Below are 11,793 nucleotides of genomic sequence, written 5' to 3'. Positions count from 1 at the left end.
CGGTGTGTCAGGGGAGGACAGCATATTTCAGCTGCTCAGATCAATAACACACTGTGTTGAATTAAGAACTTTATTGACAAACATAAAAATATGATACAAACACGGAAGACAGACGAACATGAGGAGGCGGAGCTTCAATTTTGGAAGGTCGAGCGTAGATGAGTTCTGAAAGCTGAAAGAAAAAACAAAAAAACAAAAAAAAAAAAAAACCAACAACCATCAGTCCTGCTTCACGCAGCTGTTAACGTGTTTGCGCACAGCGGGGTGTTTACGTGGTCTCACCTTCCTGGTTGTCCCACAGTTCGGCCGCCACACCATTAAGAGGACTGTCGTTGTTCGGCTCTGAGGAGGAAGCAGAGTGACAGTGAGGTCAGAGGGCAGAGCTTGGACAGTGCTGGGGTGATGACGCATTTACCTCCCAGCAGGCTCTGGATGGACAGCAGGATGGAGCGAACGTCGTAGAGCGCTGACCATTTGTCCTTCAGGATGTCGAGGCAGATGAAGCCGTGCTCGTCTACGTTGGGGTGGAAACATGGTGTGACAAACTTTACGCGTGGGGCCTGGTACGGGTAACCGGCAGGAAACTCCAGAGAGAGGCGGTACCTGAGGCCCTCGTACACCTGAACAGGTAAGACAGAGCAGAATTTAACTTTCTGCTGAGAGCAGAGTAACCCAAATGATCCGTGTGTACATACCGTCCCCTGAGCGCCATCGATGGTTCCAACCCACTTAAACAGATTATCTGACTCTGGGAACGCAGAGATCCCCTTATCACCTGACATCTGCACCAGAGAGAGAGACTGTCACATGACTTCAGGACACATGGAGGGTGTCACATGACCTCAGGTGTTACAGGTTAGAACAGAACACTGATGAAGACTGGACTCACCATGAGCGTCATCAGCTCCTGCTGCAGCCTGCAGACACAAACAGGAAGCTCAGAATCTGCTGCACATGCTCAGTTCAGTGTTTCACTTTTGGCTCAGATTAAGGAGGAGCCTGCCTCCTTTGTTGTTCTGGTGTTTCCTCCTGAACTCAACTCAGCCCTTCATGAAACTGCAGCTCAGACAGGTGCTGTGCAGAGAGGATCAGGTAAACTTGCCCATCTGTATGACTCAGACTGAGGCAACTGTGATACTAAGTTTGCCTGTCACTCCACACCTGTAGGAGCTGCCCCCACCCATCACCTGCTGAACAGCGTCACTTTTAGCCCTTTCACACAAGTACCTACTCAGCACGACTCTAGTAGTTTTCCGTTTCTGGGGTTGTTGGTTTCCCCAGTTGCCGGGTTTTAAATATGGCGGCTTTGATTTTCGTGAAGGACACGCCTTCAGGCCCCATCGATCGACGCTACTGACTAGCCAATGGGTGGCACCCAGTCAGTTGATGTCACATTTTAGGATAGCACGTACTATTAAAAAACAAACAAAACCCCTAAAAACCGAGCCGGTACTAGTGGGACAGGGCCACTGGTGTAATCGAATGGCGGCACAGCACACGGAAACCAAGCGCATCATTGTTTACCAACAGCTGTACTAATAAAGTTTAATCAACCGTGAACAGGAAGTGTACCTGCTAACACCTGTCCGACAGGTAGAGTCAGAAATTGGCACTGAGAGCTGACACAAACACCCAATATGAAAACACACAATAGGAAAAGTCTCTCTCTCACACAAACACACACCGTTTGGACACAGAGCCTCTGGCCGCGCTGCCGCCGCTGTCGCTGCCTTTCAGAGCGGCGGTGCTGGAAGCTGCAGCCGCTGCGGGGTCCATGTTCTGGGAGGCCATGAGCGTTACCGTCCTGTTCTGCTGAATCAGACAAAGTGAGGTTAGAAGGCCCGGGTTCCTCTGCGGCTCACCTCCCGTGTTTCTCCCTCTAAGCTAACAGCAGCTAAACGCTGGCACCGGATCCAGCTCCGAGGACTCGTCTCCAGCTGTATCCGCCTCTCAGGCCACCGTTCGGGTGTTTTACTCAGACCTTACCCCGTTAACAGACGAGGCTCACCTTCACTGTGACGACGTCGTGCTAAAGGTGCTAGCTGTTAGCTCCACCGGTCGGCTAAGCGTTGGCTCTGCGGCTAGCCTGTTTATTACCCAGAGGAGACTATAAACAAACAAAAACTCTTCCCGGTACGGACTCACCGGTTGTCGGTCGGGGTTTGTCGGCCAGAGTACAGCTACTGTCTGTTGGATTCAAACGGAACACGCTCCCGCCCCCGATTTAAACCGACTGTTTCTTACACAGTCGGCCAATCAGCGCCCGACCTTTAAAAACAAGCCAGCTTTGGCTGGCCAATGGCAGGCCTGCCAAGTAAAGGGAGGTGCGTTGTGATTAGGCAGCGTGAACGACGAAATGATCCAAACGTCTTTTAATGCTGACGTCATAACAGAGCCCAACAAGTCAGAAATCGGTTTTAGTAAACAAACAAAATTACATAAATATACATTTGTGTATTCACTTACCTGTCATAATAAATATGCCTGTAAATAAATGTTTTACCTTCTGTTTATGATTACAGCTCTGTTTCAGGATAACTTAAATTAAATATCAGACTGCTGTCTCTTCAAGCCTAGCTTAGTGAAAGGTGACCACCAGATGATGTCACGCGGAGGCTCTGACAGCACAGATCCACAGTGAGAATGATGTAATAGCTCAGTTAAACTTTGGTGGGAACCACTCGGAGAGTTTCCATCAGAAAATGAAATGCTGTTAGCTCGCAGGTGATACAGCTGTCTTCATTAAAGATGAGTTCAAAACAAAGATGATAAACTGCATTAATGCTTTCTCTGGAGTATCAGGTCTGACTTTAAACATGAAAATGTGTCCTGTTCCTGTCGGAGAGGCTTGTGTCCTTACAGAAGGTTTTCCTGTCAAAGAACAGATGACTTATTTGGGAACTAACATCTGTCGAGATCAGTCTGAGAGGGTCATTTCTAATTTCCAGCATTTAAATCCAAAAATGAAAAACAGATTTGATCTGTGGCTCATGAGCGATCGATCACTGATCCTTTTATCTTAAACAGGGATATTCACACTCAGTGTATCCTGCAAAAGTAAAAATGTTCCTAAATCATTCGTAGAACAGTCGATGCTGCACTTTATTACTTTGTGTGGGAAAACAGAAATAAATCAATATTATATAAGGATCCAAAATAATATTAATGATGTGTCCCAGCTAGTGAAGGTAAAAAGGTCATTTTCTTCCATATCCTGTGTTTGTGAGGACCTGTGATGTTCCCGTATCTGTAAGAGAACACAGTACAGTGTTTCATGATGACACAAATGGACCAAATATACAGACAGCACTGAATAAAGATGTTCTCAGAGATGCCATTAATATACTGGATAAAACATATATGATTCATTGTCCTGTAACCCCTCACTGTCAGTTTTACTGGAACAGTAACTTTATGAATATTAATGAGCCATTGATATGGACTTACAATAAGAAGTATTTAATCACCAACAAGGTCGAATAACAAACCAATTTATTAAAACTATAGAAATGATCTGGATGAATCTTGTACTGTAAAACTGTCAAACAGTCAGTGAAACAATTCCACATCTTTTTGAATGATGTATTTCATTTTTTAACACATACACTACATTTAATGTTTTCTTTTTATTTTCATTGTCTGTGGAGGTTCTCAGTCATCCAGGTCATTGTAGTCTAAGGAGCTTGGAAAGAAAAGCGTCTGGACTTCTTTATGTTGCTTGAAGGCGTTTCACCTCTCATCCGAGAAGCTTCTTTAGATCTTGGGTCAAATGGTGGAGAGTCCCAGATCTCAGGCTCGTCATTGATCAGTTTACAGAGTAGCCGCTCAGAAAGCAGAGCAGATGTCCTAGCAGAGGTTCAGCAACACTTCACAGAATACACATGACGGGACTTACAGGCGTGTTTTTATGGATTCCAGCTCACTGTGGGGTCAGAGCAAATGAAATGGTAGATAGAGCTGCAAAGGAAGCCACAAAACACGGGATAGTCGACCTGGGTATTAGCTAGACAGAGATAAAGAGTATGGTAAGGCAAGAAATGAAGAAAAGATGGCAAAACAGTGGGAGGAGGAAAAGAGGGGACGTGATTGGATGAAATCCAAAGGAGGGAAGGAGAAATGAGGAGCTCAGAAAGGAGTAGGAGAGAGGAGGTGGCCATATCGAGAATAAGATTATAACATACTGGTTTGAACACTACACTATTCATGATAGGGAAACATAATACAGGGAAATGTGACGACAGTGGAGAAGAGGAAACGATAGAACATGTTATATTCGGGTGTCAGAAATATCAGGTGGAGAGAAGACAACTGACCCAAAACATCAGCGAATAGGGGTTTGGGTTTTTTTTAGTGATGGGTCGTTCGCGAACGAAATGGCTCTTAGAGCCGGCTCTTTGACGTGAACGACGCGAGCCGGCTCCTTATCGCGAGCCGTCACGTGGGTTTGTTTTTTTTTTCTTTCTCTCAGCCTCTCTCTCGCACTTTTTTTCCGCTTCACTCTGCACGCGAGCCTTGTGCTTTACGCTGGGCAGAGGGGGGAGGGGCGGTAGTTACACTCAGTAGCACAGGAACAGAGCCAGAGAGAGAGAAAGAGAGGCAGGGACAACAACATTAGAAAGGTATAGTAATCATCCACAACTATTTTCGGTTGCAGATGATAAAGGATTGAGAAAGTTTATTCATGCAGGTCCATATGACAGAGAATATGCATGTTCTTTTAGTTTTCATATTATAATTTATATTTAATTGTGTTGTGGTTTGCAGTGTTTTGTGTTCTTTTCACTTTAAATTTGTGAAAGGAAAAAGCTGAAAATTTAAATAGTTAAAACTTGAAATGTGAATAGTTGATTTTTGTATTATATGATTTATTTATTACATTTTATGTGGAGTGAATAAATAAAAGTATATTTACGGTGGCCCCTAGAGACAAAGCACATACAAACTTCAAATCACGTACGAACTCTGAAGCATGTACAAACTCCAAAACACGTAAAAACACGTACAAACTCCAAAACACGTAAAAACACATACAAACTCCGAAGCACGTAAAAACTCAGAAGCATATAAAAACTCAGAAGCATATAAAAACTCAAAACACATACAAACTCCGAAGCACGTAAAAACTCAGAAGCATATAAAAACTCAGAAGCACATAAAAACTCAAAACACGTACAAAAGACAACAGAAGTGCTCCAGGATGCTGGGCGCAGTGTTGAGCCTTTGTTATCTTGTGGCTACACAAGCCAGCAAGTACCAACAACCGGATTTGGTGTGTGGTAATAACAGGTAAATGAACTTTTTTTTAAATTATTTGAATATATATATGAGTGCCTGTGTATAAATACACAAACAATACACACATGCTTTCAATTGTGTAATTTAAGTGATCTAGTAGCTCTGCTTTGGAAGTTCAGTTCATGCTAGAAATGTGTTTTGGAGTTTGTACGTGTTTTGTCTCTAGGGGCCACCGCATATATTTATATATAAACATATATAAATAAAACCACTTGTTTTTACGTTAGTAATTCCTTTTGTGCATAATTTTATATTATTGTTAATAATAAATTAATTAAAGCAACAAAACAACCTGAAGAGCCGGTTCGGAGCCGAAAGAGCCGGCTCTTTTTAGTGAGCCGAACCGAAAGAGCCGGGTCTCTAAAAAGAGCCGGAAATCCCATCACTAGTTTTTTTGAGCGACGCTCCAGTCCTCACTCCACACCAGTTGGAGGCGGTAATGCACCATTTAGTTGTTTGCCAACCGACAATAAAATTTAGAGGAAGCAGCAGCAGCAGCGAACAGGTAAGATGAACGCGCCTCCCGCTTTCGAGTCGTTCCTGCTGTTCGAAGGGGAGAAAAAGATCAGCATCAGCAAGGACACCAAAGTCCCGAACGCCTGCCTGTTCACCCTGAACAAGGAGGACCACACGCTGGGCAACATCATCCGAGCGTAAGGCCCTGAGACACGGCCGCAAAGGCATCACACCGCTACATCCAGGCTAACAACAGGCTAACTAACAACAGCCCGCTAAAGTCATCCGAGCGTAAGGGTCCCAGACCCGGCTTCACAGCTGGCTAAGTTGAGGCTAACAGCCAGACAAACGCTAAGCAGCGGCTCAGAGACAGATGCTAGCACGCAGCCTGCAGGTGGTTCCGTCTTACAGGTAGCTAGGAGGTTTTTTCAGAAAACCAGAACATAGTCTTGTAATATTTGATCTCTGCTTGCTTTTTGTTTTTTAATAAACCATGACATGCTGCTGATGGGAAACAGGTCTTAGTGTAAGCCACCATAGGCGGCTGTCCCAGTGCCTGATCATAAAGTCAGCAAAGTTAATGAACTGATCCTCAAATATTCTTCCTGTGAGCTGCACACACATCATTCACACTAATCTGCTCATCCTTACAGTCTGTCCACCAATCAAATGACTTTCTGTGTGTGTGTGTGTGTGTGTGTGTGTGTGTGTGGTCAGTCAGCTGCTGAAGGACCCTCAGGTTCTGTTTGCTGGTTATAAAGTTCCTCATCCTCTGGAGCACAAGATCGTCATCAGAGTGCAGACCACACCTGACTACAGCCCACAGGTAACACGCACACACCTGTGGGATATTCCAGGAAGTATGTTCATCAGACTCTGAGTTTCCTGTTCCAGAAGGGTGATTGGTTAGTTCATTCAGCTCTGAGCGTGTTCCCACTGGGTTATGTGCATACTATTACAGACGTCTCAGCTTCTACAGGATCAGGATGTATCAGGATAGTTTTGAAAGAATGACACATTTTAAATCAGGAATGCAGATCAGAGCAGAGCTGTGAGCGGATCCAGATGGGATCAGCTGGGACATGACCAAGCAGACCTGGATCTGGGATTTATCCGATCTGAATCCCTGATCAAAAATCTGTTTGGATCCGTCCTGCTGTGCAAATGGACTTGGTTTGCTGATCCGTCACGGAGCCCATGTTCTGGCTGATCTGGTTCTGGGTCGACCTGCCGAGGCTGACTCAGGTGATTTTCAGTGGAAAATCTGCCGAGGCTCATTTTGACTTTAAATGACCGAACCTCAATCTGATTACATTTCAATGTGAAATGTAATCAGATTACAATCAGACTGTCTGCAGTGACTTTAAACACATTTAGTTCAGCTTTAGTTTTAAAGCCATCTCAGCCTGAACTTCACTCGAATAAGATCCATTTATCCATCAGAGTGATTGATTATAATAAGTGTTACCATGGTAACTGCCTTTCTGGAACAGCAAACCCGAGTTTCCCTCATAAACTAAACTTGCTTCTTGGAACACACTTCTGATTACAGCTCTTAGTTACAGGAAGTGAAATTAAATGACAGGAAATGATGTCGTTCCTGACAGGAAGCGTTCACGAACGCTATCACTGACCTGATCAGCGAGCTGTCACTGCTGGAGGAACGCTTCAGAGTCGCCATCAAAGACAAACAGGAAGGCATAGAGTGACCCCGCCCCATCATGATGTCACTTCCAGTTACCTGTCCTCTGTTTGTCTTCTGTTTCTTTTAAATAAAGCCTGTGATGCCATATCCTGATGAGTGTGTGTGACATACCTGTAGCTCAGGCGGTGGCTGCTTGCAGCTGATTGAAGTTTAAAGTGCTGGTCAACATTTTCCTGTGTTTGCTTTAACAGATCATTAGACAGAACTGTTTGCAAACAATAACAGAAAGAAGAAATACTCTGATCATTGTCACCCTTCCAAAAACAGCTTTTCCTTCATCTACAGCACAAACCTGCTGTGCAGTGACCTGATTAGCTCAAAGCTCCAGTTCAGTTTTTTTCATATATAAGTATATTTACTTAGGAAAATGAAGACAGGTTAATTGTATTTCGGTAAGTGCAAGTACTGTGTTGTTTTCTTTTTTCAATGAAAATATTTGCCAAAAAAAAGCTCCGGTTCATACTGAGTTTACCAGTTTATAATTTATATTTGCGTTCGAGTTATGAAAATGATTAATTAAATATGTTTTCATAGAAGAAGTCCAACTCTTCCCACTCGGGTTTTATTTATTTACTTTTTAGGTCAATTGTGTTTATACTTTATGTCAAAATGAAAAAAATAACTATAAAGTGAAACATGAGGTTGTGCTGAAAAGAATGATAGCAAGGCAAGGAAAAACAGTCAAGGTGAAATCAAAGCAGTCAAAGACGGGCAGTTATTCATGCGACGCAGAGGGTGAAGAATATAATCCACCCACTGTTATCATCTTCAATGCCCTGTACCAACACAGAGCAGCTACCTGAACGCTGCTCCAACAAAGGTCGATCATCTTGTTAATAACTTTACCTCCTCACTACGTACGACTCTGGATACTGTCGCTCCTGTGAAAACTAAGGTCTCAAATCAGAAGTACCTGACTCCGTGGTTTAATTGTCAAACACGTAGCCTAAAGCAGATGACTCGTAAGCTGGAGAGGAAATGGCGTGTCACAAATTTAGAAGATTCAGTTTTGTTTATGTAGCACCAAATCACAACAGTCGCCTCAAGGCGATATTGTAGAGACCCTGCAGAGAAAAACCCTACAATCATATGACCCCCTACGAGCAGCAGTTTGGCGACAGTGGGAAGGAAAAACTCCCTTTTAACAGGAAGAAACCTCCAGCAGAACCAGGCTCAGGGAGGGGCGGGGCCATCTGCTGCGAGAGAAGGAAGACAGGATAGAGACATGCTGTGGAAGAGAGACAGAGATTAATAATTACTATTTAATGCAAAGTGTCTGTTAGCATTTTAGCTCCTGAAATGTTCTCAGGTGTTCTCAGGTTAGTTCGAGGAGGGTTTTTGGCTCACTGGTGCAGTTATTGTGCAGTCGTTGTGTGGAAACTTTCAGACCTGAATGAGAGTCCGGATTTGTTCTTGAGGTTCCTTAGTAAGTCCAACTGATTGAGAGGAGGGATCAACCTGCAGACACAAATTTCACGAATAACAAGTGTGATTCAGCAGAGTGTGATTCAGGTCTATTAACACATAGTGAGTGAAGAAGAAACACCCAGTGCATCATGGGAATCCCCCAGCAGTCTACACCTATTGCAGCATAATTAAGGGAGGATTCAGGGTCACCTGATCCAGACATAACTACTTTAGCAAAAAATAAACCGTTTCTCTGCGGATGATCAGTTTTCCACTTCCTGTTCCTTCTGGTCAGTTCAGATCTGCTACAGTACACTCGTATGTCTGTGTGACTAAACCGAGTCTTTACAGAACAGTGTGTCTGGGTCACTTCTTTCTCCAGTCTCTATATATTTTTTGTGTTTTTAATTGTTGCTAGCATTTTTCCCAGTTGTGCATCCCAGAGTTCTAGTTTAGTGTTAGTTTTTCCATTTTAAGATGTTCTTGATGATCTCAAAGTATTGATCATTTGTTTGTGGCTCCACCTTTTCCAAGAGATTTTAAAAAAAGTATGGCATAATTTCTAGTGAAATTATTCTAAATCTTCTTTACAAACCCACACAGGACGCACATTATTGCCTGATGAAAAAAATCACAGGGACAACATTTTACTCCAAAATCCAAAACAGGAACAATTTCAACAAAGTCTGGCTGTAATAAAACTGACCCTGTTGCTCCACAATTTGACAAAAGTTCTGTTTTTAAGCCGCATTGAAAATGTCATAGAGCCCATCACATTTCATTCACTATATTTTTCCACTGTGATATTGTGGGAGGCCCAGGAGGGAGCCAGCCTTTTTGGCTGCTTCTCTCAGAAATGTAAAAAGATATTTATTTGCTAGGCCCTGCAAATTATCAGAAGTTCATAATAATATGGTGGAAAATTGGAAAGATATGTTATTTACTTAAAATATAGTGATTAAAGATTTGTGGAACTCAAGCCAAAAGGGTTTAATCTTCAGGCAGTCCCCAAATCTTTGCCAATGGTGTTATGAAAAACTGCATCAGACATTTCCAGCTAAAGTCCTCCCATATATTGGAATTTGTACATTTCCACGAGGGCTTACATCCAACCAGTCTTCATATTGGAATGTTTCCCTCATTTCTTTAACATAGCGCGTAGAGTGAGGCTTCCTGGTCAACAACTCTTTGTGAAATGTACCCATAACTAAGTTGTTCCCATTAGCCTTCAGATAACGATCAGTATTCGATCATCTAGATCAGTTTTGGTGACAATGTTCTGCTGCAAGTAGTTCCTTAATTGCAGCTATCTAAACTAGTCTGAAGTTTTAAGCTGATAATGATGATAAAGTCCCCTTAAAGGATCAGTCTTGACAAGATGACAACGTCTTTTACTCTTTTGTTTTGTGTGAGTGAAGAAAAGGTCTTCACACTGTGTTTAAATGTGCCATCTAGGAGGTCAGGCCTAAACCCAGGGTCAAATGTGCACCATTGAAGTATCTGAATTTTACCATCTAACTTTCCTCTTTTGCTTTGTCGCATATTTTCAACTGAGTTTTGACCCGGGGGTTTTGGATCATGTTTACATGCATAGCCAAATATGTACGAGCCAGAACTGCTTGGGTTGGTGGGTCTTTCAGTGTTGAGTGTCGTTCCATCTGGCAGGACAACACGTATAAACAAGAGGCTTGATTTGAGCCGCATAAAAATACGCTTTAAGGTTTGGTAAGTCAGGGAGCGCACCAATCACAGCGACAGCTTATGCAAAGTTCACTCCCACCGCAATGATGGCTGGAAGTGGGGTCGGAGGTCACCTTGGTTACGCTTACCTCTCTTTTCTTTATAAAGTTGTAATGGTTTATATCTATGAAGCGCCTTGAGGCGACTTTTGTTGTGATTTGGCGCTATATAAATAAAACTGAATTGAATTGAATTGAGCCCCAGGTCTTCTACTTTGCCAAATAAATCTGGAAATGATTTTATCAATTGCTGAAAATCCTTCTGGGTGGTTTCCACTGGGAGCGCCTGGAACAAATAGAGATACCACAGAAGCAAGTTCATGTTCACACAATGTGGCTCAAACTGAGGAAGGAAACTGAACTCCACCTTCTTTTATCTTCTTTAATCTTATTGAGTAAGGGAGCACATTTAGCTTCTGCCAATCGAGAGATGTCTTTTGGCAAATAAATACCCAAACATTTCACTGAATGCTGATCCATTAAGTTGTTTCAGAGGTTTGTAGTTCAATGCTAAGTTGTATCTTATGCACTTTGTAACCAGAGGAAAATGTTTTATTAGGCTCACATGTATATTTTTATGTACTAAGACATCATCCGCACTCAAAGCCACTTTGTGTTCTTCTCCATTTATATGAATACCTTTAATACTTTCTCTGTATATAGAGAAGCAGAGCAGCGATGGGGGGCAGCCTTGCTTCGAACCGCGCTGCAGTGTGATGGATAGACAGATGTCCAGTCATTTTAATCCTGGAAGATGGATATTATAGAGTACGAATCAGCTGAATACAATTATGAGGTGTCCCAATTTGTTCCAGAACTTTCTATAAGAAAGCCCAGCTGACTGTATCCACACTCACCAGTAAAGCCTCTAGTTTGGTTTGTTGAATATAATGTAAGATATGTGACGAGCATTTAATGTTGTCATGAGCTTGTCTCTGCAAAACAAAGTGTATATTGTGTATAAGATGTGGGAGCATTTGTTTCGCTTGGGAAGAAACAATTTGTGATCAACGTTCGACACAGAAATCGGCCCATATGATCCACAATAGCTCGCCTTTTCTGTCTTTAGCGATGATTGAAAGGACCATTTCATTCCACGAAGGTGGCATTTTTGATTTGCACTACAGGCCTTTAGTGGGCATGGTAATAATTCATTCCAGAATACTCTGCACCGTTCTGAAGGAAAGCCTC

At 42.8% G+C, this 11,793-nt stretch overlaps 2 protein-coding genes across 2 annotated transcripts; one reads left to right on the top strand and one right to left on the bottom strand.

Moving 5' to 3' along the window:
- Window positions 1–109: 109 nt before the first annotated feature.
- LOC146632935 (ubiquitin-conjugating enzyme E2 C-like) lies at window positions 110–1,791 on the bottom strand. Its single transcript, XM_085354790.1, has 6 exons — window positions 1,685–1,791; window positions 890–917; window positions 696–782; window positions 416–620; window positions 283–342; window positions 110–172 (listed from the first exon to the last, which is right to left on the bottom strand). Exons 1-6 carry the CDS (start codon window positions 1,789–1,791, stop codon window positions 135–137), a joined length of 525 nt encoding a protein of 174 aa, XP_085210916.1. The 3' UTR covers window positions 110–134.
- Window positions 1,792–5,748: 3,957 nt separating this feature from the next.
- Window positions 5,749–7,540, top strand: polr2j (RNA polymerase II subunit J). The gene is made up of 3 exons (XM_085354789.1): window positions 5,749–5,948; window positions 6,469–6,577; window positions 7,359–7,540. The coding sequence occupies exons 1-3, from the start codon at window positions 5,806–5,808 to the stop codon at window positions 7,458–7,460; spliced, it is 354 nt and encodes a 117-aa protein (XP_085210915.1). The 5' UTR covers window positions 5,749–5,805; the 3' UTR covers window positions 7,461–7,540.
- The last annotated feature ends 4,253 nt before the right edge of the window (window positions 7,541–11,793 follow it).

The sequence above is a fragment of the Diplotaxodon limnothrissa genome, linkage group LG5 (genome assembly GCF_057381915.1).
Source record: "Diplotaxodon limnothrissa isolate DT_005_m linkage group LG5, D_limnothrissa_male_GT1.1, whole genome shotgun sequence".
NCBI classification, from domain to species: domain Eukaryota; kingdom Metazoa; phylum Chordata; class Actinopteri; order Cichliformes; family Cichlidae; genus Diplotaxodon; species Diplotaxodon limnothrissa.
The sequence above is the reverse complement of the archived record's forward strand: the minus strand, read 5'-3'. Positions and strand labels throughout refer to the sequence as shown.

Bases quoted from the DNA above. Each gene is read 5' to 3' on its own strand.
- LOC146632935 (XM_085354790.1), bottom strand. From the start codon at position 1,791: ATGGCCTCCCAGAACATGGACCCCGCAGCGGCTGCAGCTTCCAGCACC. The intron at 783-889 runs GTGAGTCCAGTC...TCTCTGGTGCAG, and splicing joins AGGAGCTGATGACGCTCATG to ATGTCAGGTGATAAGGGGAT. The intron at 621-695 runs GTATGTACACAC...TTACCTGTTCAG, and splicing joins TCGATGGCGCTCAGGGGACG to GTGTACGAGGGCCTCAGGTA.
- polr2j (XM_085354789.1), top strand. From the start codon at position 5,806: ATGAACGCGCCTCCCGCTTTCGAGTCGTTCCTGCTGTTCGAAGGGGAG. The intron at 5,949-6,468 runs GTAAGGCCCTGA...GTGTGTGGTCAG, and splicing joins CTGGGCAACATCATCCGAGC to TCAGCTGCTGAAGGACCCTC. The intron at 6,578-7,358 runs GTAACACGCACA...CGTTCCTGACAG, and splicing joins CACCTGACTACAGCCCACAG to GAAGCGTTCACGAACGCTAT.